Source organism: Panthera uncia, chromosome X (assembly GCF_023721935.1).
Source record: "Panthera uncia isolate 11264 chromosome X, Puncia_PCG_1.0, whole genome shotgun sequence".
Lineage (NCBI taxonomy): Eukaryota > Metazoa > Chordata > Mammalia > Carnivora > Felidae > Panthera > Panthera uncia.
In genome coordinates this window covers 19253994-19281163 of record NC_064817.1, presented here as the reverse complement: position 1 = coordinate 19281163, position 27170 = coordinate 19253994, and the positions used below count along the sequence as shown (strand labels likewise).

The following is a 27170-nucleotide window of genomic DNA, read 5'->3' as shown; positions in this document are numbered from 1 at the left end:
ACACACTGACATACCTCCACTTCCCAAATATTTTATAGTTTGGTACTAAGTGAATGCCAATACTCACTACCAATCCTTTTATCAGTTTCTCCATTCTACGGTTCTACTGACTGACCCTTCAGTTTGCTAGATTCATTACCAAATAGGGTGGGCTGTCAAGAAGGGCTAATGGATACTACAGTTCCTGAGTTCTTGAATACATGAAAATGTCAGTCCGTGGCCTTTACTTGAAGAACAAATTGGCTGGCTATAAAATTCTTAAGTTACATTTTCTCAGAACTTTGTAGAGTTGTTCCACTGTCATCACACACTGAGTACTTCTGTGTGCATGTCATTATACTCTTTATCCTTAAAGTTCACTAAACGTCACTACTGATTATGACTTGCTAGTTTTATCATTCTGTTAATTTCTTGAAACAAGAAAGATCTGATCTTTATTTTAGGAAAATTCGCTAAAAGATTCTAATCTTTATGTTAGGAAAATTTCTTCCATTGTAAGTATTTTTGTATTTCACTGGTTGTTCCCTTCTTTCAGAATTTCACTTGTGTCTGGCTCCTTTACCCGTCTCCCGTATCTAGCCATCTTCTCCACATTTTTGTATCCTTTTTTTCCTTAACCATTTCATTATTGTGATTTCCTAAAGCTGGGTCCTCTGCCCATGCTTATTTACTGAGATATATTTATTCTTATAGTTGCTTCTATGGTGGCTTTTATCTTGATCATATTTTTATTTTTCTCTTTAACTTCTTTCTGATTAGTTTACTTTCTATCTGCCTCATACTGTCTTGTAATATATTCTTTGAACTTCTGCATCACTTCTTTGACTTTTAAAAAAGAGAACATGTTTTTTGTAATTTCATTGAGCCTATACAGACCAGTGCTAACCAATAAAACGTTCTGCGATGATGGAAATGTTCTACATCCATATGTGCACTAGCCACATGTGATTATTGAGCACTTGAAATGTGGTTGGTGCAACTTAGGAACTGTATACTTAATTTTATTTAATTTTCACTTAATTAAACTTAATGAGCCACATGTGGCTAATGACTACCATATTGGAACACACAGGTTCAGACAGATGTTGGGGTATACACTTTCTGTGTTTGAAATTTCAGAGATTCTTCTTGCAATATATTAAATAGAAGTATTTCAGAGAGCTGAAGAACATGATTCTTTAGATTTAAAGGGCTCACCATGCATGAAAACATAATGCATGAAAAAGACCTACACCAAACTAAGCACAACTGTGTGGTATTTCATACCAGTAGGGATAAAGAGAAGGTCTTTAAATTTTTTTTTTTTCAACGTTTTTTATTTATTTTTGGGACAGAGAGAGACAGAGCATGAACGGGGGAGGGGCAGAGAGAGAGGGAGACACAGAATCGGAAACAGGCTCCAGGCTCCGAGCCATCAGCCCAGAGCCTGACGCGGGGCTCGAACTCACGGACCGCGAGATCGTGACCTGGCTGAAGTCGGACGCTTAACCGACTGCGCCACCCAGGCGCCCCGAAAGCTTTCAGAAGAAAAAGAAACACCTACAAAAGAATGAGAGTCAAAATGGCATCAGGCTCCTAAACTGTAACACTGGATGCTAGGTGACAGTGAAACATGGCATCACACGATCTCGGGGAAAATTCTTTTTAACCTAGAAGTCTGTACCTAACCAAATGATCAGTCAAGTATAAGGTAGAATAAAACTTTTTTTAGTATACAATCTATACTCCTTAAGAAGTTATTTCAATATGTGGTCTATTACAATAAGAGAGTAAGTCAAGAACAAAGGTGGCATGGGGATCCAGAAAACAGTGGATTAATCTCAGGAAATGAGAAGGACATTTTCAGAAAAATGTCTGCATGACATTAAGCCTAGAAAGCAACTACTTCAGAATGGAGCTGAACGAGAAAAAGCTTCGAGAGGAAAATCACTGGGAGAAGGAGGACTCAAAGAAAAAAAACCTAAGAGGATGGAGAAGTAGGTCAAACTTAAGGATATATTTCTTAGAAGGCACAAACAATTCAGAAGGAAATCCCACGCTAGAGGACAGAATCAGTCTCTAAGACAGTCTAATTAAGTTTGAAACCTATAAACCTATGGACCAGTACCCACAGGGAAGACAAGGATTCAGTCACAAAATCCCAGCCTTCCAGAACTAGAAGCTACCTGTAAATCTTGGAACAGGTTAATGTGAAAGAAAAATAAAGACAATTTCACTTCCTAAATAATTTACTTCAAGGGACAGACAGTCTGAATACACAAATCTTTTCCCAAGTTTTAACAGGATCCCCAGGCGTGAATGTTAGGATTAACATCAAGGAGGGAAATCGGGCCTTTTAAGAAGAGCTGCAGTCAGTATTGCTGTGGAAGAAAGAAGGAATTTGGTTCTCTGAATCAAAAGCCTGTTCTAACTTACTCTGACAAGTCCAACAGTCTTACTACTTAATCACTTCAATTGTTAAACCTCTAAACCCAAAATCCAATCAAAAGAAAAAATTACAGAATAAAAGCTTGATACCATTCAACGAGTCCTAAGACTGCCTGTGTGGGCGGGTAGCTACTTAATTGGTAAAGATATCACAGATGGGCAGTTCCTCTTAAAAGGATACTTGAGCTCATAAGCAACTGTTAGGTCCCAGACACTGTGGTGAGTGGTGTCCCTCTCTTTTATCATGAGATCAATCACAACAGCCTGATGACAGGTGTTTTGTCCACCTTACGGATGGGAAACGAGAGCCCCTAAAAAACTAAGTAACTTGCAGGAAGCATTCTGCTGAGTAAGCAAATGTTCTTGTAGGTAAATACACTTAGAAGTTCACTTTTGGACCTCCCTTTCTTAGCTTCCTCCTCAGGAACCCTTTCTGGGGTTAAAATCCCATCTTATTTTTGTTATATAGCCTATAAAAGATTTCAGAGAATTAGTTACAGTCTGATCTCCTTTTTAATTCTTGAAACTTTCCTGGACAGGTTCAAAGGTTTAATGAAATTAGCCTTAATCTGTAGAAAGGGAATTAAAGGATCAGAGCCATTCAAGCGCCCGTCTTAAGTCACAGTGATCTCTAGCATGGTGTTGGAGATAGAACTAATGAAAAATATTTGCCAAAGTGCACTACTAAAATGGCACTAACTAAACCTAGTTAACCAAGAACTGGCTTCTTAATTCCATAAATTCAGGGGGGAAAGAAAGGAATGACTATTACAATCCCACCCCGTGCCTGCCTGCCTTTGCCCAGGAATTCCCTGATGAGACAACAGGAAGGTCTCAAGTAAAGCCAGTCCTGAGTGAGTCCTGCCACCCTGGTTGATGCCACCAACGGGAGAGACTCTGTGTGGACAACAATGACCAGAGTTACTGACAGGCAGGCTCCATGCTGGGTGCCCGGTACATGGGATCTCTGATCAGCCCACAGGTCAGGTAGTAGGACTGCCATCTTACAAATAAAAAAAACCAAGGCCAAAGAGAAGTCCGTAATTTGCTCAAATTCCTACAGCTAGCGAGCAGCAGGGCTGGCGTCCATATGGAAGGATGGCTGGCTCTAAGCTGCAGGCACTGATTCCACTGCTTCTGAAGCACTGAAGAGCTTCTGGAAGATCCTCAAACGAAAGGCACGTTCTCTCTCTCCCTCTCTCCACCTCTCTCTCTTCCCTCCCCAACCCCCATCATCCCACAAAGTAACCACAGATCTGTTCAAAGGGCAAGCTATTGGACAATTTTGTCTAGGCTGCAAGCAGATAAACAATAAATAGGAGTCAGGAGGCCAATCTGAAGCTCCAATTGCTTCTAAGGCTTTCAAGATACAGACTTTTCACCCAATGTGATTTTTGGTGGGGAGAGGGGAAGACAATATATTTGCCTTACTTGAGGGCTTTACAACTGATACAAATCTAACTGACATCCAGACTGAACAATAAACTGAAAACTCTTTAATTCCTTAATTTTGGTGATTTCTAAGTAAGTTTCAGAGTACCCACAGTAAAGACTATAGTTTTAGATGGATTAATAGCAATCTTTTTTTAATTTTATCAAAACAAGCTTAAAGCTTATTCAATATGTCTTCTTTATTTTTTTTTTAAGAAACATTTCTCTTTTTTTTTAATTTTTTTTTTTAACATTTATTTATTTTTGAGACAGAGAGAGACAGAGCATGAACGGGGGAGGGTCAGAGAGAGGGAGACACAGAATCTGAAACAGGCTCCAGGCTCTGAGCTGTCAGCCCAGAGCCCGACGCGGGGCTCGAACTCCCGGACCGTGAGATCATGACCTGAGCCGAAGTCGGCCGCTTAACCGACTGAGCCACCCAGGTGCCTCTCAATATGTCTTCTTTAAATAAAACTTTTCTCACATTTCAGAAACATTCCCAGGAAGGTATGTATTTTTTTAAAATTCTAAAATTTTATTCTGTGGCTTACCAAATGGTTTGAGAAACAAAAAAATGACAGAGTGCATATATAAAAATAATGGTAAGATACATAAACGTCCAGCCATCAGCCCACAGAACAAAGGAATAAACGACTATTTTACCGTCTCCTATGCTAATAGCCCTGAGAATCAGTAAATAAACCATCAGATTGCACTAATTCTCAGAGTTTGTGCATTAAACACGGAAGTTTGGATTTATTTCTTCACTCATTCCCGGAATCACTTTTTACTGGAAGTCCACCACGACCAAAAGTTGTACTTAAGTAGGAGCTAACATCAGACCAACTGGTCAAAACACCTAAACTAGGAGGTCAGGGGCACCAAAGGGACATCGATATGTAGCAGCCGGACAGATCTCCAACATGTCCACACATGCTCCTCCTCTGGTAATTGTTTTGCCATCTGCCTAGCTGCACAAGCCAGAAACCAGAGAGTGAGCTTTGAACACTCCCTCTTCCTCAAGCCTACATTTAATCCAAATTCTACTCCCTAAATATGTCATGAACCAGTTTCTGCCAAAATCTACTGAGAGAACCTTATTTCAAAGTATTGTCACTGGTTTCTTACCTGAACTACTATCATCTCCCGTGGTGCAGTTTTTGTTTCTGATTTTACTCCTGTCTGCTTGCTGTCAACAATGCCAAGAGGATGATCTCTCTAAACAATCCACCTAACCACGTTGTTATTAATCTGCTTACAACCTTTTAACAGCTCCCCACATCAAAAAGGTAAAGCAGGCTTCTTAGTGCATTCAAAGGCCTTTATTTTGGGCCCTGCCTATTTTGCCAATCTTATTTCTCTCCATTTCCTACATTCTCTTTGCCAAAGTTGTCATTTGCACTCCAAAGAGTCTCTGAACACTCCAAGATCTTTCACATCTCCTTGCCTTTAAATATGCCCTCCTCCCTCCTCTGTGACATCCCTCCCTTAGTCACCCGTTCATCCTTCAAAATGAGTTCACCTCAAATTATTTTTTAAAGATGTGATCATGACATTGTTTCATTTGCTTAAAAAACCCTTGTCTTTCAGATACATATACTGAAATACCTATGAATGGAATGGCGTGTGGAATTTGCTTCAGAACAAGATGGGAGGGAAGGAAATGCACAGGATTGGAGATGAAATATGTTGACTTATGTCTTCAACCAAGCTTTCACAGAACTTTGGTTATACACCATTATTATGGTTTATTATTATAAATAATGCTTTCATAGGGATGCCTGGGTGGCTCAGTCGGTTGAGCGGCTGACTTCAGCTCAGGTCATGATCTCATGGTTCATGGGTTCGAGCCCCACGTCAGGCTCTGTGCTGACAGCTCAGGGCCTGGAGCCTGCTTCGAATTCTGTGTCTCCCTCTCTCTCTGCCACCACCACCCCCCCGCCCCCGCCCCTAACACTCTAACATGAATAAACGTTTAAAAAAATAAATAAACAATGCTTTCATAGCATGTAGCTCACTCATCTACCAAAAATTCCCCCACTATCTTCTTCCCTTAGTGCTTCCAAAATATTTTGTACATTCAGTTGTGCATCTTTTCACAATCAACAGTAATGATCTGTTTCTGTTTGTCTTCCCTCCAGGACTGGACTCTAAATAGCCAGAGGCTTTCACTGCTTATCTCTAACAGCTACCAAGGTTCCTAGCTTATCGTGGCTGGTCAATAAATGTTTTTGAATGAATGAAGGCACAAGGAAAGTAAACATGGACAAGAGTAAAAATAATAGCTTATGTATGATTCCTTTTCCTCATTTAAACAAAGTTGAAAGAAAAGTAACATTTAGGTAGAAAACCAATGGAAGAGGGTTTGGAGGTTGTCTGCATGGTTTCTACCATGAGTTAACTAATAAACTGAGCCCTCTTGGGGCTCCTGGGTGGCTCAGTTGGTTGAGCGTCCAACTTCGGCTCAGGTCATGATCTCGCGGTTTGTGGGTTCGAGCCCCACGTTGGGCTCTGTGCTGACGGCTCAGAGCCTGGAGCTTGCTTCAGATTCTGTGTCTCCCTCTCCCTGCCCCTGCCCCCCACTCACACTCTGTCTCTCTCTCCTTCAAAAATAAATAAACATTTAAAAAAATTTTTTAATATAAAAAAAAGAAACTGGGCCCCCTAAATTATTGCTGAAATTGGGTATTCAATAATAAATTTTAACAATCACTGAATTCTGTTTGCCTCTTCCATCCACCAGTAAGCACTATTTAAGCCAAACGCTACTGCTCTGTATTAATACCTTTATATACAGACATATATAAATACACACACAAACATGAAGGAAGGCAATATGAGAGTGAAGGGTAGACAGACACTTTGAATAAAACACACTTGATTTCAAATCCTCCACCTAATGCCAGCTGGATGTGTAACTTTGGTCAAGTTACTGGAACTGTTCCTATTACCCAATCTGTAAAAAACAGTGATAATACCAACATTATAAGGCTGTGTGTAAAGAAAATAATATATACTAAGTACTGACACACAGATACTATCTATTGAAGGTTTACTATCACCTATTTTTATTGTTACCAACTTGTTAACAAATCTCCAACTAAATAATCTCTCTTGAACTAAAAAAGCTTAAATTAAAAAATATTTTTTTAAGTCGTCCAAATTGGCTTCATAACAATCAAACCGCAAATACAGTCATAAATATTTTCCCCCTGAAAAGTGAGCTTTATTAACAACAAACCTCACCAAACGAACTTAATTCCATCTTGTGACAGAAATGCAAATTGACTCCAGGGTCATTAGAAAATAGGTCTGATGGGCTTGAAAGCATTTTGCACACATTAGCACCTGAGCTCTTTCCGTGCAATACTAATCCAAATGCACGTCATTACACATATGCCACCAGACCAAAAGAGTTTAATAAGCATTAGTTAAGAACTAACCAATCTAATGACGTATTAACATTCAGCGTTTATACAAGCAGTTGCATATTGTAGAAAATAGTATTCTGAATACAACTTTATCTTAGTGAAAACATCTTTGGCCTTGAGAACATAAAAACAACTAAACTGGAGAGAACACAGCTATATATATTACTACTCCACACTCAGTGTCATCAAATACTTTTATTAAAGTTACGGCCTGCACAAAGTAAAATTTCCAATTTTATAATCAACATGTTAAAAGCGATGACATACTTTCATTTAACCAAACTAGTTTAAAGGGTTCTAGGCTTAAATTATTTGCTCGAGTTTTCTTAGTTTAGCTATTTTTAAACTGCTTAAAATAACTGAAAGCATGCATTTTATTAAAATGTACACGAGAAAAGAAGCATCATATAGGTTTACGTTAGAAAATAAACTCTCTGGCCAACCGTCCAGTTTTTGGCAGGAAGGATCCGATGCTCCAGAGGCGTATTAGTTGTTTCCTTTGAAGTTACTATAAAAGACAGACAGACAGACCCCAAATACCCTTGTTTTCCATAAGAACACATAATGTCGCCATCACTTATTAATTTTGTTACACCTTTTATGACCGAATTAAGCATTTTTGCCTGAGCTTTAAAATTTAGACTTTAATATTTAGGGTAGTAAATTGTGCAAATTCACTACCCACTCTGACAACATGGAACTAACATAAGGGTAAACATACAGATCAATGAAACAGAGTTAAGAGTCCAAAAATTAATCCCTCACATTTACAATTATTTTTCAATAAGAGGGCCGGAAACATTCCATGGGGAAAGAACGGTCTTTTCAGCAAATGGTGCTGGGACAACTGAATATCCATATGCCAGAGAATGAAGTTAGCTCCTTATCTACCTCACACCATCAACCAAAATAAACTCAAAATGGACCTAAGGCCTAAAGATAAGAACCAAAGCTATAAAACTTTCTTAAAAGGAGACACAGGTGTAAATCTTCATAACCTTGGATTAGGCAACAGTTTCTTAAATATGACACCAAAAGCTTAAGCAACAAATAATATATATAATCGGACTTCATCAAAATGTAAGACTTTTGTTCATCCAAGGACACTATCGAGAAAGTGGAGGCTATTGGCAGAATGGGAGAAAACATTTGTAAATGATAGATCTTATAAGAGATTTGTATCTAGAATATATAAAGAATTCTTTCAACTCAATAGTAAAAAGGCAACTCAATTTAAAAATGGGCAAGGCATCAGGGCACCTGGGTGGCTCCGTTAAGTGTCTGACTTCGGCTCAGGTCATGATCTCACGGTTCCTGAGTTCGGGCTCCGCGTCAGGCTCTGTGCTGACAGCTCGGGGCCTGAAGCCTGCTTCAGATTCTGTGTCTCCATCTCTCTGCCCCTCCCTGGCTCATGCTCTCTCTCTCTCAAAAATAAATAAACATTAAAAAACTTTTTTTTTTTAAATGGGCAAGGTGGACATTTCTCCAAAGAACACGTACAAATGGCTAACAAGACCATGAAAAACTGCTCGACATCATTAGCCATCAGGGAAATGTAAATCAAAACTACAACAGGATATTGCTTCACATCCACAATGATGGCTATGATTTAAAAAAAAAAAAAAAAAAGACACTATTAACAAGGGCTACAAAGGGTGTGGAGACACTGGAACCCTCATACACTGCTGGTGGAAAAAAAAAAGTGCAGCCACTTCGGAAAACAGTCTGGCAGTTCCCTAAAAGGTTAAACATAAGAGTTACCATACGATCCAGGAATTCCACTCTTATATATATATATACACACCCAAGAGAAATGAAAACATATGTCCACAAAAGTTTGTATGCAAATGTTAATATTACAGATAAAACAGCCGAAAAAGTAGAAACTTACAAATGGACTAAAACTTACACCCAGACAATGGAGTATTCTTCAGTTATAAGAAGGAATGAAGCACTGACACGTGCCACAACATGAACGTTGGAAACATTATGCTAAGTGAAAGAAACCAGTCTCAAAGACGATGCATTATAGGATTCCATTTACATGAAATATCCATAATATGCAAAGCTATCCAGGCAGAAAGGAGATGAGGGGTTGCATAGATTTGGGAGAGACAGGGAGAAAGGGTTGATGGGAATGATAGCTAAAGGGTATGGAGTTTCTCCTTGGGTAACAAAAATTTTTTTAAATTAGATGATGGCTGCACAAGTTAGTGAATACACTAACAACCACTGAAGTGCACTTTAAATGGGTGAAACTGTATGACATGTGTTACATGATGTTATATGTGTTAAAGCTGTTACCAAAGTTTATTTTAACACATATGTTGAATCTAGGATTAGAAAGGAATACCTAGCTCCTGGTCATCTTCTACCTAACTGTTCTAATTAAAAGACATGGGATATGTCAACAAGACCTAAAGAATGACTTCTTGTTGATCACGTTAATATAAGAGGCACCCAGAGAATATTTTGCTTCCTGCAGCTGTTGTAAGGCAGTGCCTGACTCATGATCACCAGATCTTCTCCAACTTTCCCTATTGTACAAACTGATGTTTAACAAAATAGCATCTTGACTATGCAGCTGCAAAGTGAAACTCTGGGAGGCTGAAGACCACTGCAAAGAAATAAGGGATGTCTGGCAGCTGTCTTGGATTAAAGGAGAACTGAAAACCAATTTGGTTAACAAGTCGATGACTCAACATTCCATCTCTCAGAGACCCAGAAAACTCAGTACCACCATATCTAACCTAACCAGAACCAAGTAAGAACCACTAGCTTTCGGGAGGGAAGAAATATTATTAACACCTTAGATATGGCATGGTACCCACAGACTTTCAGCTATAGTCTTTATATATTCAACAAATATTTATTTCATACCTATCTGCGTTGGGTTTAATGGAGAAGATACATAAATGGCCAAGATGCAGTGGATAGTTATTGTACTCAGGAAACAGATCATCAAATTTAAAAGCCATCTTAACATCTAGACTGCAAAGACGAGATAAAGAGATCATCCTGGCCTCAAAGGCAGCTCTACTGTGACAAAGGACATTTATGTCTATATACGCTATTATGACAATGTACATAATGAGAATTGCTACTTCATCATCATTTTATTTTTTATTTGTTTTATTTATTTTGAGACAGAGAACGAGCACACAAGCAGGGGAGGGGCAGAGAGAGCGAGAGAGAGAGCGAGAGAGAGAGCGAGAGAGAGAGAGAGAGAGAGGGAGAATGAGAATCCCAAACAGGCCCCACACTGTCATTGCAGAGCCTGACGCGAGGCTCAATTCCACGAACAATGAGATCATGACTTTAGCCGAAATCAACAGACGCTTAACCGACTGAGCCACCCAGGTGTCCCCATCATCATTTTAAATGAGACCTTCAGAGCCAAGAAATCTGCCAAGATGGAAACTAAAGACTTTATAAAGCTGTTTATTAAGCTCTTAGATCCAATGACTTACTGGAATTTTTGAAGAGTATTTAGTTTCTGGTCATGTTCTTTGACCCGAAAAGTGATGAATCAACATCACAGCAATTCATAGATACTACCATCTCTCACCATGTTATGAAAAGCATTAAAGTGGACTGCTAAAAATGGCATCTGTGCATTCTCTATCATGGAGAAAATCAGGCCATAGTTCCTCTATACGCTTACCACAAAGCTCTTGTCAATCATAAACTTCTGAAATCAATTTAGGTTTTAAGAGAAAATGCAGCACTGGGAGGCAGAAACAAGAGAAATGCTAATTAATTCTAAAGCATCCAATTGGTTTGATTCTGAAGCCAATAGTAAATTACATTTTTAACATGACCACACTTTGAAGGGAAAAGAGACGATGGTGTGGAAGGGAGGAAAAATGAGTCAAGAAGTGCCTGCGTAATAGAGAAGACAAAAGACACAAGCAAAAACAAAAACAAAGACGTCACCATCTCTAAATCCAATTTAAAAGCAATCAAACCATTTCATTATAGTAAAATAAGGAGATTAGGTAACGTGTGTGTGTGTGTGTGTGTGTGTGTGTGTGTTCTTTGTATTCTTTGAGCTTGGATGTGACATTCTATTTTAAAAGGAAAACAATAAATTATCACTATGTTCTTAAAATACATATTTATATACATATATAAAATATACAAAAATACACAACAATAGCAGTTTGTGTCCATCCTTAAGAAACCCAGGGCCTAAAAGAAAGAGAACTGTAAGGTTTTTAATGAAAATTTTACAAGTCTGGACTCCGTAATACAATGTAAGAATCTAGTATACTATGTCAATCATTACTAAAGCAACTCCTGTTTTTTTGTTTGGTTTGGTGTTATGACATTCTTGGAGGGATGAACTTCCTAGAAGAGCAATAAAGGCAAGAGACAGTGAGAGAATGCAGCTAAAGGTCATACCAACGCTATGCATTTCACTCCTGAGAAAACGAGTTTAAGTGCAAAGAGAAGTCAAGGAGAAAACCAGGAGGGCTTTTCTCCTGAATCTTTCATCTGGTCCTCTTCCCCTCATCAAGCACAATGAACCCAACTCCTTACTTTCTCCAGCCTTGCCTCTGGGTTGCCTGGTCTTGCAGAAGAAAATCTGGCAGTGATACTTAAAAAATGGCATTTTCATCCTAAATGCTGCATCTTACATACAAACTTCAGACTTCCAACCTCAGCGGGCCACTCAAGGCAGCGAGGCAATCTATCCTTTGAGTTCTTAAGCTTCCCGCCCTGGTCCCTCCCTGTAAGACTAAGGTTTTTCAACCCTTCGTCTCTCTTCTTCAGCTTTCCACCCAACCTCTGCAGGTCCTTCGTATCAGCAGGTAAATTTGCTACACAAAGAAAATAGCTCCCAACATTCGTTTTTTTTAAACATGCTATGTATTTAAAGGTTTTATTTTTAAGTAATCTCTACACCCAACGTGGGGCTTGAACTCACACCCCGAAGATCAAGAGTAGCAAGCTCCACCGACTGAGCCAGTCAGGTGCTCTGCTCCCAACATTCTAAAGCTTCTTTTACTGCCTCTGTCTCAGAGGAGGGGCCTCACCGAACAGCCCTCCACTGCTGCCCTGGACCTCATTCCCTTCCCCTTCTCTGGAACTGCTCCATCTGGTAGCCCTTCCCTTATCTTGAGTCTCTCTGTCCAATGGTTTGTGTCCTGCACCTGTAAGCCTATAAATATATGCTCAACACACTTTCACCATCCAGCCAAACATCAAAAGCTGTACTCCTGCCTCTTTTGTCCATTCACCGACCAAAATGGCCATTTATAGAAACTGCTTCACCTACTTCACTTCCACCAACTTCTCAATCCATTACAGCTCATCTCTTCCATCTCCACACCACTGGCCCATGCTTTATTGAAACTACTGTAATTAAGACACCAATGAATCTCCTAACTTCTCAACGAAACAGCTCCTCTCTCTCTTCTCAGCGACTGACACTTCCAGGAATTCTTTTCATCTTTAACAGTGTTAAAAACACTCTCTAAAGATTTTCCTCCTCCTTCTCTTCCCAAAACCTCTGGATTTTCATGGCCTCTTCTCTATCTACTTCTTAAATACCCAAAGGATCCATATTCGACACTCTTATTCTACAAGCACTCTCTGAGGAGGGCGCCTGGGTGGCTGAGTCAGTTGGATGTCTGACTCTTGATTTTGGTTCTGGTCATGATCTCGCAGTTTGTGGGATCGAGCCCCACATCGGGCTGTGCGCTGACAGTGCAGGGCCTGCTTGGAATTCTCTCTCTCCTCTATCTCTGCCCCTCCCCTGCACATGTGCACACGCACTCTCTCTCAAAATAAACGTTAAAAAAAAAAAAAAAAAAAAGCACTCTGTGAGGAACCACCACCCATTTCCACATATATCTATATGCCGTTGTCCCAAATATCTTCCTGTAGCCACAAACTCTCTCAAAAGCACCAAGTTCATATCATCAACTGCCTAGGAGAAACATCCACCAGATTGTCCCCAGCAAGCAACTCAAACTTCTAACAAGTCCTAAATCATGATCTTCCCACCAAATCTCCTCCTGCTTTCAGGTAACAGTATGACCAGGCACCCAATTCCCCAAGGTAGAAACCTTAGGGTCGTCCATGAATTCCCTTCCTCCCTCAGATCCCCACCCCTATTCCGTCACCAAACTTCTCTCATTTCATTTACTTCCTAAACTCTCTTGAATCCAGTTCCCTCTTTCTGTCCCCATTCCTACGAAGGTACTTAGGATCTTCTTATCTCATAAACGAACCATTTCAACTACTCTCTACCGCCAGTCTCTCCCTCACCATATTCTTATTCTGTATAACTACCAAAATTATCTTGCTGAAATAAATTCAAACTTCAAACAGGCCACCGTATTTTTCCCTGTCAGACTGGCAAAAACTAAAACAGAAAATAATACCCTGTGCTGGTCATTTGTTTAAGGAAATGGACATTCTCATAAACTTGGTGGGGGAGTTATTATTAGGCAAAATATTGAGATACTATCACCAGACTTATAAATGTGTATACCCTTTGATCTCGCAATTCTATTTCTAAAAATTTGTTCTATCAAATTAACCAGAAAGTACACAAAGATATGTCCCCCTCCCACTCATGCCCTTCTTCACCTGGTAAAACTAGAGCTCATCCACGAGTTCAAAGGTCAGCCATTCCCTCTCGTGTCCACAGCAACTTAGTCACACCTCTGCATCACAGTGCAACCTATCTTTCTCTCCTGTAGTAAACTGTAAGCTAAGAACAACGGTTTTCGGTGTTTCTTTATCACCTATCCATATCTGCACTACTTACAACCACGTCTAACACACGGTAGAGGGCCCCAATGCACATGTGTTGAATGAAGGCATTTTCTTCCTCTTCACACAAAGAAGTCGGATTTCCAAAATCTGGAACTTTTAAAAGGTACGTCCTAAAATGCTGGTGGACTCCAATATATGCTTATGTTAAATTCCTGTATTATAACAGGTATTCAAGCAAAGCAAATAGTCTTGTGAATTTATATAAGCAAATAGTCTGTGAGTCTTTTTTTGTTTGAAGCTTAGTTCCTAAAGGCATGAGTATCCCCATACTGGGTCAGAACTGTGGTCTGTCCAACTGAGGATTTTCTCTCTGAAAATGGTACCAAGAAATATGTTGTAAGACACAGCTATCCTTCCCGACGTTAGGTTACAAATGTACAACTGTGTTCTATAATACCTGACTTTTCTTCAATAACCTACCATGAGTCCATCATACTTGAAATCATGTTTTGGAATCATTTAATGTTTCGATACTACACCAGAGCTCTTTTCCATGCTATCTGTTATATAAATAGCATTCTACATGTACGTAGAGTAAGTACATAAGTAGCACTTTACGTCCACATACAAGAATGTAAGGAGTTTGGTTACGCATGTTTTTCCAAGTTGAACTCCTTTTAAAAAGTTTCAAGAGGATTCCTAATCCTAATAAAGGCTTCTAACAGCCTAATCCCATCCTTCATGATTTCAGAAAGTTCAGTTCTACTCCTTTCCGTCCTTGTCTTTCTAGACTGAAGGAATCTCATCTTTCTATTGTGTCCTTACAGAGAAACGACTCTTTACTCTGCACTATTTCACTTCTCTTCATTTTGAGTTATGTTACAGGATCTAAACTGAAACAACAATGTAGTTAGGTCTATGAGATTTACTTCAATTTTCTAGAAGTCAAGAGAATTTCACCCCTGATGTAAATGAGGAAAGACAGCCTTCAAAATACCTTTGACAATCACTGTACCCCAAGACTTACAGGAAATCATAAGGTAGTCCTCACAGTTGCTTTTGTCATCATCTTGCTGGTCCACAGGGATCCCATTGGCATCTATGACTGCTTCAGAGCCACAATCTGCTACCAGTACTTCTTCGGAAACGACATCCGTTGTCAGAGGATCGGTGACAATTTCTGCTTCTACTACACTGTCATGAACGACATGTTCAACATGTCCAACATCAGACACATGTATGGATTCACTCGTCAAGACATGTTCTGGCATAGACATTGAGGCTGAAGTAATGTCGGAAGCCAAAACATCATCTGGGACCGTGCAATGTGCTAAAGAAACTTCTTCGGTTACATCTGAGTCCAGCACTTGCTCTGGAATGATGACCGTTTCAGATACATCTGCTTCTTCCATGATATCGGGGCAGTGGACATCTTCTATAACAACATCCTCGATAACATCTTGGATAACAACAGAGTCTGGGTCATCAGGAACAAAGTTATGCACAGTTATGTCTGAATCCACAACATCTGAAACAAAAACAGTCTCTTGTACTTCCACAACAATTTGATCACCATCCATGTGTGTAGCATCAGCTCCTTAAAAAAAAAAAAAAATTAAAACCACAAATTTCAGGTAGGTGTGCAAGTCTACCTCAAATAATGTAAATGTTATTCGATTTCTAGCAGTAAAACAGACTAGTTCCACAGTTTTCTCAAACATTAATGTAGATTAAAGAAGAGGGAATCTATTTTTGAATCATATCAGCAGAAATTTTTAATACATGAACTTTTATTCTCATCCCAAATCAAGTTAAGATAAGGAAATACAGAAAAACTAAGCAACCGAGCCAGTCACACACAAAAAAATTCATGAAAGTCAAATTCTAGGCTCACTAAAGTTAAGCTCATATACACAGGTACTTAAGGGAAGATTATAAAAGTAAGTGATGTAACTTCTGGTGGCAAATACACCATTTCCCTTGATTATATGAGTTTTTCATTTCTTTTTCCTTCTTGCTCTCTTTCTCCTCAATATTTTTTCTTCTTTCCATCTCTCACAAGTATTTTTAAATCCATTTTTTGCCCTTTCTCCCCCTCTGTTCTGGAATAATATCTCACCAATAACCTCTATTTATGACTATGGAAATTTAGAAATTATCCTCTGAATCTAGGATATAAAAGGATTGGGGCATAAATGAAAAAGACGGCCAGAAGGCCACAGTTAAGAAGAAAAGACAACTGGTTAAGGAATCTCTGTGGACAGATGAAATGCACACAAGCGTAGGTGCTCTGGAGTGATGGAGGCCAAGGTCAACTGGAGCGGTGCCTGCCCCCACTTCACCAGGGTATTCCAGCTCTATCCAGCCTCCTCCTGTCCCCCCCTGCCCCATACCCTAACTCCCCAGGCAGCTCCTCAGAATATAAGAAACCTTACTCTGCAGTTAAGGAATGAAGGTAGAAGGTTGAATCAATTGAAGCCCAGTGAGGTTAAATGACTTCACCAAGATCACACCGTTTGCACAGATTATGGTGCTCAAGAAATATTACTCTGAATGAATGCCACAAATGGGAATCGAAAACAGATATCCTTGCCAGAAACTAACATAAGATAAAAGAAAACAAATCCAGTATCTTGGATCCTAGTGTAGGGAAAAGCAAAGTTTTATCAAAGTCTTACCTAAAACACCATTCTGTCGACTAGTGCTTCTGGATGGGACTCAGACCAGGCTGAGTCCAAGCAGCTGTCTAACTCAATGGCTGTGTGTCACTGGCCAGGCCCTCAAAGACACATGGCTTTGTTCAACCAACACAAATGACCGGCCAGGGCCAAAAGTACCATTAAAAATGTAAGAAATCTTAAAGCCAGTTAATATCCATTTTAATCACATCCAAAAATAATAAAACAAATATGTCTGCTTTAATTTCTATAGCACTTCTACAAAATGTTCCATACTCATTTGTTTCCCATATTTTCAATATTAGCACCAGCAACAGATCACTGTAACCTCCATTTTGCAGACATGAGGATGAGAGCATTTAGTGGCAAGAAGACTGGTTACAAAATCTAAATCAGAGAACAGAGTTTGGACACTGATTTGTTTTGTGACCTTGGGCAAGTCATTTAACCTCTGACTTTTGGTTTCCTCATCAATAAAATGAGGACAGTAGTATCTGGCATGCATACCTCACAGGACTGTTGTGATGATCAAATGGGAATATATGGGAAGTGTTCTGAAAAACTGTAATGAGAGGTTTCATTATTATTAGGACATGAAAACGGAGGCCCTGACTGATTAAGTGACTTGCTCAAAGGTAAACAAACACCCTAAGTGTTACCAACCAGGGCTAAAATGGAACAGCCCTTCAATCCACCACTTAGCCCATGACCCAGGCTTGTCTGTGGCAAGATTAAGCCAGTAGAGAGTGTACATTTTTCTCCAAAGAGCCTAGTCTCTCTTTAAAGCACAGTAATTATACTTCATGTTCTAATGAAGAATTATACCTCTGCACTGATCATTATCAAAGTGAAGTTACCAAATGTGAACTAAAAGACTATTCCAGGTTGTTCAGAGAAATACATATACCCCTGCTGGATTTAGAGACTTAAGAAAAGTTAAAGATTTAAAATCATTAATATTTAATTTCCTGATAAAGTTAATCACTATTTCTTTAACATACTGCACTATGATCATTTCAAGTCCAATGGAAAACCAGTCAACGTTTTATTTATAAGGGTAGCTAGCTAGTGTGATATAAAACCATTTTACATTATAAAACCTAGCAAAATCACTTTACAATGTTATACAGTTGGAATCATGGGTAATCTGAAACTGTGAATACATTTTTTTATAGTATTAGAACTTCATGAATTTATTATTCCTTACAGTTTGGAGCGTGAGGTAAGACTGTCTTCCTGAAGCAAAGGGCTCCTTTTGTCCCCTTTTGAGAGACAGGGTTGTAAAAGTAGGAAAGGGTCACAATGCGCAGGGCCTGAGGTTTATACGTTACCTGCTGGGTCATGAACGGAAAATGGAGAAATGACACAATCCACATGTTATCTTATGATGAGTGTTTTAACTCGTGGGCTAGACAAAAGAGACTAAGGGTAAGGAAAATAAAAGTTACCGCAAACTAAGAATGAGATGACGGAGGCCGTCCATGTGGCAGAAAGTAGAAGGAAGAGATGTAAGCAAGGGAGAAATAATAGGACTCAGTGCTGGAAATGGGCAAGAGATTAACTGAAGAGGACAATGACGTTTTGAGACCGCTGCTGTCAAAGACAAGAATAGGAGTGTTGGTTATGAGGGAGCCAGGTTTTTAATGAGGGGAATAAGAATGTGTTCCCCTTAACCAATGGAGGCCAAAAAGATACGTAAGTGTGAATATCAACGGAAGAGTCTAGCAATCCATCCACTTGATAGCCAACTCTGAACGTGGTAGTTGGAAGCGGAACAACCCGAGTTATACCTGTTGCATCAAAAAACGAGTTTGGCTCTTGTGGTTGTAATTCAAGTCCATCTTCATCCATGGCCTTTGATTCTCATCAGTCACAGCTCCTAAAGCAGAAAAAAAGGAAACCAAGCATGACTTTTTTTTGTATCACGTATCAAAATTTTCACTGTGATTTATTTCTGAAGCACTCAAAATTATGTGAGAGATGAACATCTATCAAAAATGTCTCTCTCTAAAACAAAAGGGAACTAACTTAACTGCTTGTCCAGTGACAAGGCAAGGCAGATGAACAAGTCAGCTGCGCCTGGTTTTTTTAACTGAGATACTCCTTACATACATCAAGTATATAAATCCTGATGAATTCTTACACATGCATAAACCTGTATAATCACTACACAACCCAGACCAAGATCTGGAACATTTCCAGTACCCCAACACTCTCGTCTCCTCTCAGTCCATATATACACCCCATATTCCCACAAGGGTAAAGAGGTTTATTAAAGTTCAACCAAAACACACTCTACAGCTTACTGGGGGGAAATTTCTGCACGATTTTCATACTGCTTCTCTATATTTAATGTAGTCTATCTTTCAACCAGTACATTAAACCACCGTAAAAATCCAAAATGCGTAACTGTAGTAATAAACAGCCTTTGGGAATTCTGCCTAACTTACATTGACCTCTCTCTCTCTTTTTTTTAAGTTTATTTATTGACTTTGCGAGACACAGAGAGAGAGACAGCATGAGTGGAGGGAGGGAAAGAGAAAGAGGGAGAGAAAGAATCCCAAGCAGCTCCACGCTATTAGCGCAGAGCCCCACTCGGGGCTTGATCTCACGAACCTCGAGATCATGACCTGAGCAGAAATCAGGACTCGGTGGCTTAACCAACTGAGCCACCCAGGAGCCCCCTACATTGACCTCTCTTAACTGACCGTCCAATCTAGGTAAGTAAATTTCCACAGTGTATTTATACTCTCCTGGCCAGAGTTGACTGGCACTAGCTACAAAATGGTAAAAGTAAGTTCATCATAAAATCAAAGTCCTATCCCTGAGAATCTGAAACCATGAGCAAGGGTCAATCAGTCTTCTCCCCACTACCATCACCCACCCTTGCTGTAACACAGGGGCTTGAGAAAGGCCATTTCCAACTACTGCTTAGCCTAGTGAGATCACATTTACAAATAAAAAATAAACGGAATCCAGTGAATGCCCTGAGAAACAAAGTAGAAGGACCAGGGAGGGGAAGTTTACCAAAAGCTTTCTAGCTCCTGGTTCTAGACTTTTCCGAAGCACAGCTACAGGACCTTGTCTGCCTGGGGTTTTTGCAAGACATCCCAGTAACCTTAATGTTCCCTTTTCCACTTAAGCCCAAACCTACAACAATAAAAAACTTAACCAATTAAAGAATACACTATCTAGCACTAATCGCTAATCAGGGATTGTGGTCTACTCATATTCTAAGTATTACAGAAACCTCCTCCCCCACCGATTTCCTTATCTCTCTACTTTCCCTTTCTAATCAACCTAAATGGTACTATTAGACATCTTTCTTTTACCTTTATCATTTTTCACTGATGATGTAAGTGGTGAAAGCTTCTTACTAAAATTTCAAATAACAGAAACAAGAGCCCTTTTTCTTTTTTTTATTTAAGTGTATTTATTTTAGTACTCTCTACACCCAACGTGGGGCTCAAACTCATGACCCCAAGATCAAGAGTCGCATGCTCTTCCAACGGAGCCAGCCAGATGCTCCAAGAGTCATTTTTCTAAAGCATCAGCTAGATGACGTCATTCCTTGGTTCAAAAATGTTTAATGGCTCCCTGCTGCTTCCAAATAAAGTTCGCACTCTTGCCATCTTCTAAATTCCATACCTAAACAATCTTTCCCTCATTCTGTCCCCTACCTTCAAGTACCTCGCATGCATGCACGCACACACACACACACACACACACACACACACACACTTCAGCCAAACAAAAATGTCCAGTGTCCTCATAAGACCCCAGCTCTACACTGAGCTCAGGGTTTCTTCTACCTAGAACACCTTTCCCCCAAATCCTTTCCCTCACAAAAAAAGAAAAAGCTGAGGGGCACCTGGGTGGGTTAAGCGTCCGACTTCAGCTCAGGTCATGATCGCATGGTTGGTGGGTTCGAGCCCTGCGTCTGGCTCCACGCTGACAGCTCAGAGCCTGGAGCCGGCCATGGATTCTGGGTCTCCCCCTCTCTCTGCCCCTCCCTCACTCACACTCAGTCTTTCTCTGCCTCTTGAAAATAAACATTAAAAAAAGTTTTTTTTTTTTAAAGAAAAAGCTGAAAATAATCTTTCCCTCCTCTGAATTTCTACGGCACTTTTACCATTTTTCTCTGATTTTACCTGTTTGCCATAAATAACTATTTACTTATATAGATCTTATTTTCAGACACTAAACTTACATATAAATATTTCTTATTTATATACCCATGAGAAACTCAAATAACATTAATGAAATAAATTAATTTTCAACATATCAACTCTGAGAACCTTTCTATTCATTTTCAAGGAAGGACATGTTTCATGTTATTTATTCAAAATGCTTCAAATTAAAAAGAACAACAGGGGCGCCTAGGTGGCTCAGTTGGTCAAGCATCCGACTTCGGCTCAGGTCACGATCTCACAGTTCGTGGGTTCGGGCCCTGTGTCCGGCTCTGTGCTGACAGCTCAGAGCCCGGAGCCTGCTTCAGATTCTGTGTCCCCCTCTCTCTCTACTCCTCCCCTGCTCAGTCTCTCTCTCAAAAATAAGCAAACATTAAAAACAAATTTCTTGAAAACAACAAAACAATCTTCAACTCTGAAAAATGGAAACTTGTACATGCTTTGAAAAAGTTGTCAACTGCTCTCTCCCCATTAAAATCACCCCGGCCATAATGCTTTCTCTTCTTCCCAATTTAATAATGTAATTACAAAATGATAAAGTGTAAATTAATCTTCTAAACATAATGCTATACTACTACTCGAAATGAATCCAATTAAGAGGGCAATAAATAGCATTTGTTAAGGTATTAAGGGCCCTCCTACCAATTTCCCTACATAAACCCACCCCATCAGCTCTAAGGATTCTCAAGCTGCACACGAACTCCTGTGCTGGGTATTCATCCTCCTGGGCTTTTCTCTCAGAGTCTGACAGATAATCAATCCCCCAGGTTCTGAAGCTCTCTCCTTCCTCAGTGTTCTTTCCACCCTCCCGGCCACTGGCTACTCTGCCTTCTGGCTCCTCACCGCAGCCTTGCCCAGCCCTCTGCCTTCCACTTTTATGCCACCGTCTCAACTACCATTTACACAGAGGTGAGTCCTCAAGTCCACATACTAAGGGCAGCACCTAACACTCCCACCAGACCCTCTGCGGACTATTTTCACCAGGATAGGACCCTGCTTTCTCCTGACATGACCGCTATGGCCTTTTCCTTCCTCCCTGCTTAAATTCAGTCAGGTTGTCAGACCTTCATTTCTTCTCCACAACCTCTCAGGAATCTGTGCCTGTCTTTTTATTCCCACTGTCACCACTCACTCTCAGCTTCCTATTTCCCGATCCCCCCCCCAGGGGATGAAAGCCCTGCTTTGTATCAGGGCACTCCCTTGCTCAGAAAGCTTCGCACTTCCCCCATATGAAAGGTGCTCTAAAATACTAACCCTAGCTACCACAACAGACTTATGCGTTATTTATTCCCATCATTTTATATCATATCCGTTTCTCTTTACTTATGTTGAGAGAGAGAGAGAGTGAGCACGCACCCTCCCCCCACCAAAAGAGCTGGGGAGGAGCAGAGGGAGGAAGAGAGAATCTCAGGCAAGCTCCACACGCTGTCAGAAGGGAGCCTGATGTGGTTCTCGAACCCACAAACCCGAGCTGAAGTCAAGAGCCGGACGATCAACCGACTGAACCACCCAGGCGCCCCTCCATTTATTTTCTAACAGATACTCTGGCCCAAATGGAGGGTAATCCACTCACCTTATTTTGACTTAGGTAAGCAGTAATTGTTTAAACAGTTTTGACTGCTTCATTTTCCTTCTATTTTGTCATTACAAAAACTCCAATGAGGAAAAAACGTGTTTTTACTTCTAAGCAGAGATGACTGTCCTTCAACTGTGTAACCCCTATGTGGTTAGAAGTAATTCTCTCTGACAACCAGAATGAAACCAACGTTCTTAGAACAGAACCTACTCAGAAGAGTTCTCAGGACTGTGATAAAGTCTAAGAGTAGGGAACAGGCACAAATAATGTAACTGAAATTGTTCCTACCTTTGCTGCAAGAACCAAGCCCAGAGATCACTTGAATTTGGAGAATTCAAACCAGAATAGTTCACAGAACCAAGACTAACAACTTGGAGACATACTAACATTTTGTCTGATTATCAAATGTCCTCAAAATACTTCTGGGACCCCACTCTACCTCAAGCTCAGTAAAATATTCCCTTCCCAGTTGCAGAAGTCATGATCCTAAACATGGTGTGGAAGAATTCACAATAGAAAAACATACAGTTTTAAGGGAAATCATGGGTTGAGAGAAACTCAGGAAATTCACAAAAACTTTCTTTCATTCCTTAAAATAAAACAATAAAAATACCATACCAAGTTAATAGGTATAGCAAGGGCATTTATCGATCTTAAATTAGTGATAATGAATATAGGACATTTCCCTTGTGGATCTCTTGATGCCTAGACACTTTGATGATCTCCCTCGTGGGCAAGTTAAAAGGGTGCTTACGTGTAACTTCGCTTTTTGCAGCTAATACACATACAGTAATTACTTTTCTGCTTTCGGCCTCCCAGAAACTCACTGCCTTTTAATTTTATGACTCAACTCTAGTCCCTCTCCCTAAGTCAAACTCAGAGAACCAGTTGTACTTACATATTGGAGGTGAAATTGCTCAAGCTGCAGGAAAGGCAAAAACCTGATCTGTCTCTAAAAGAATTATTATTATTATTATTTAAGTAAACTCTACCCACAACGTGGGGCTCGAACTCCTGACCCTGAGTTCAAAAGTCACATGCTCTATCAACTGAGCCAGCCAGGTACCCCTAACAGAATTTTTCTTAGAGTGAAAGTGGAACTGGTGAAAATTTACATTTCAATCTTCTCTCTTAAGTTACATTTCTTTCCAATTTTTCCCCCATGTTGTTTGATGTTGGCCATTTCTTCAGATACCTAATTTTCTTTTTTTTTTTTTAATATTTATTGATTTTGACAGAGTTCGTTCATGTGAGTGGGGGAGGGGCAGAGGGACAAAGAATCCCAAGCCGGCTCCTGTCAGTTCAGAGCCAGACAAAGGGCTCCATCTTTCGAACTGAACTCTAAGATCATGACCTGAGCTAAAATCAAGAGATGGACACTTAACCAACTGAGTCACCCACATGTCCCTGGATACCTAATTTTCACGTGTGGAATTCTATTTCACTTCTCTTACCAACTCAACCTTTAAATTTGTCTCTACGCTAGCCACTCGTAAATTCATCAAGTCCTCTATTTTCACTGCTACCTCTCTAACAAGCTCTGGTGTCTTATATCCAGAACCCAACAGGCCCTTCCAATCAAAAGACTTGAACCCTTCTAAGGTGCGTCTGGCTGGCTCAGTCATAAGAGCATGCAAGTCTTGATCTCAGGGTTGTGAGGTCAAGCCCCATGTTGGGCATAAAGATTACTTGGGGGGGGGGGGGAAGGCTCGAGTTTTTCTTGAACTCAAGGAATTTTCTTCTGTTGTTTCTATACTTTCTTCCATTTTCTCTGTTCATTCATATTAGAATTTCTACTGTAGGATGCAAGGACTCCTAAAACTAGCCTCCATGTTACCTTAATTTTCCTCTCATATATTCTTTGTACTACATTCTCAGAACCCCTCAACTCTTTCTTCTAAGCTAACTACTTTGATTTTCACTCTATCTACTGAATTTTATCTAAAAGGTCATATTTTAATATCAAAATAAACTTTTTCACAGCAATCTTTTCTCTTTTAGTGGATACAGTATCTTACCAAATGTCTCTGAAGATTTAAAGTTAATTCTGTATTCTATATTAAACTGTCTCCTCTGCTGTCTCATTATTCAGTCAGTTGGATTTGGTGCCTCTCTTTCAGGCTGCTGATTTTCCTCAAAAGCATGATTCTTCTAGGTTGTCCATTCATATCTGTAGATGAAGATCTAAATCAGTTACATTCTGATAGCTAGGTTATATTTACCCAGCTCAAGTGAGAATCTTCGCTTGCAATGAACCTAAATTATGACCACATTTAGAGGTCTAGAGTCTAGAAGAAGGAGTCCAAGGAAGACAAAGGAGCCATGCAACCAGCCAGGCTTTTTTTTAATGGTGGGCAAGTATCCCATCTTCCAGGTACTGGAGGTCCGCCATCCCTCAGGATAGCCACAAGCTACCTAAAGCACTGTTCCTTTTTCCCCACAGGACCTACTTTGGAATTTCCTATGGACGACTTTGCAAATCAGAAAGTTGAATTTCTGGCATTCTCTCAGGAGGAAACCCACACTAGAAGACATCTATACTAATAGGTAAATGACTTAGCTTTTCATACCTTTAATTATCTGGCTGTGCCCAAGGCTTGCTCCTTCTCCTAGGACATGCCTGCTTTTGACACTGGGGATAATGCAGAATATAATTTTTGGATGGTCCTTCCAACTTTCTGAACAAGGCCACTAAGCTCTCTAGGGTTTTGCCATGAATTGATTCCCAAGTGCTTTATTCAACCAGAAATTTATCATACTTTGGTTTGCAAGTAGCATACCTATCAGGTTCTTTTGTTTCCCTGAATTTATTTTTCTATTTCTTCCTCAATGTGATTTTGAAAGGGCAAAAAAAGTAAATTGTATGTTCTCTACTCTATCTTGAATTTAAAGTCATTATGAATTTGTATCAAATAAAACAGCATGCAAATATATAAAAACAAAAAACTATGAGACAGAAAACAAAAATCAACAGTAGTGACAAATTACAACTCTTATCGACCCCTGACAGATCAAATACTCAAAAACTAAGGAAAGAGATGTATATAATTAACAATATTAATGTAATAGCTTCATTTCACATTCCATTCCTGAAGAAGAGAATACTTTGTTTTCAAACAACCTTGCCCACCCTCTATGACAAGAAGAGGAGAAAATGCATGCTGTTGTAAATTGCAGAGCCCAGGCCTTCCGTGTCCTGTCCTACTTGGAACTTTTGTACACTTGCTCAAAATTTCAATGCCAAGGTTTTGTTTCAGACTAGTTGTTTCCATAGAATCATTTTGAGCCAATAAATTTCAGTTTTGTTTAAAGTCTAAGAGTTTGAACTTTCAACATCTATTAAAATTTGATCCTAAAATGACAAGCCTTCTTACCGCCTTATTTTTCCAAAGCCCTTATTCGTGCTCAGACTAAGAGTTGCCAAAGTACTTTCTGAACCTAGTTGCATTGATGTGCTATCCACACTAAGCACTAGTTTTTAAATGCCTTTGCCTGTAAGACTGTAGCCTGACGTGAGGAAATGCATATACCTTCTAACTAGTTTTCCGTACATAAAGCGGTACAGTGTCCTTAAATAAACACTGCCATTTAACACATTCAATAATTCATCAACCCATGCTCATTACACAACAATCTACTGTATGGGGTGGAAGGGGATGGGCAAAATAGGGGAAGGGAAGTAAAAGGTACAAGCTTTCAGTTATAAAATAAGTTAAGACATGAGGGGTACAACGTCCAGCATAGGGAATTCAGTCAATAATATTAAATAACTTTGTACAGTGACAGATGGTAGGTAGATTTATCTTGGTGATTACTTCATAAGGTATATACATGTTGAGTCACTGTATTTTAATACACTGAATATATTATACTACATATACTGAATACACTGCAATATACGTAACACAGTAGAACTAATATAACACTGTCAATTATACTTCAATTTAAAAATAACTTATAAAAACCCTTTTCTTTGGATCGCTCTTCTTGATTTTGTCATGAAAAGCATTTTTAAAATAGTTTATTAACCTTTGTTGAGATTTTGAACAGGAATTCAATTCACATATTTCCTCGAATTAAGTATTCTGCCTTTAGGTGCAGGTGTACTGGAGTCGAATGTGTCAAACACTTGATGTGATCAAAGGATAAGACAGTTTTCTGACATAATATGAAGTGGAAATTAATTTAAACTATATTGTACATGGAATAGTTAAACTAAATAAAACGGTAGGGGGGACTTTTTTTAAAGGTTAATTTCTGTCAAATGCAGTTCATGAAGAAAGGCTTGTATTATCAGAAACTGTTTCCTCCACTTTTCCTTTTTCTTGCACCTGACATTTCCCCCCAAACTGGGCATTTAATACCCCTTTGAACTAACTGATCATTCCCAAAGTTGTTAACTGAGTAAGTGCTTTTCTTACCAAACTCCTTCTTAATGAGTAATGTCTCCTTATGTTAGAAAAATCTTTCTGATAATGCATTAGAATTTGGGTTTTTTTGGATTAAAGCAGTCTTACTTTCATTTTACTTCATTCAAGCTAACAAGGGCTTTTCTTAGTTTTCTATTAACTAGTTGTATAAATCATGTATCACCGCTTCATAGTTTTATTTTTTGAGAGAGAGCAAGCACGCAAGTGCGCAAGCCAGGGACAGGCAGAAAGAAAGAAAGAAAGAAAGAAAGAAAGAAAGAAAGAAAGAAAGAAAGAAA

At 39.5% G+C, this 27170-nt stretch overlaps 1 protein-coding gene across 5 annotated transcripts in view; it reads right to left on the bottom strand.

The window, feature by feature from the left end:
* The window catches only part of ZFX (zinc finger protein X-linked), a 55073-nt gene that overhangs the window by 13339 nt on the left and 14564 nt on the right, over nucleotides 1–27170 (bottom strand). The window contains exons 2-4 of one of the 5 annotated variants that reach the window (XM_049643609.1): nucleotides 22460–24632; nucleotides 18487–18575; nucleotides 15046–15615 (exon numbers count right to left, since the gene is read on the bottom strand). In XM_049643609.1, coding sequence (XP_049499566.1) covers nucleotides 15046–15615; nucleotides 18487–18547 — 631 coding nt within the window. In that variant the 5' untranslated portion in view covers nucleotides 18548–18575; nucleotides 22460–24632. Of the gene's footprint in view, nucleotides 1–15045; nucleotides 15616–17203; nucleotides 17259–18486; nucleotides 18576–22459; nucleotides 27165–27170 lie in introns of those variants that run through there. The other 4 variants (XM_049643613.1, XM_049643610.1, XM_049643612.1 and 1 more) reach the window with 4 other exon arrangements.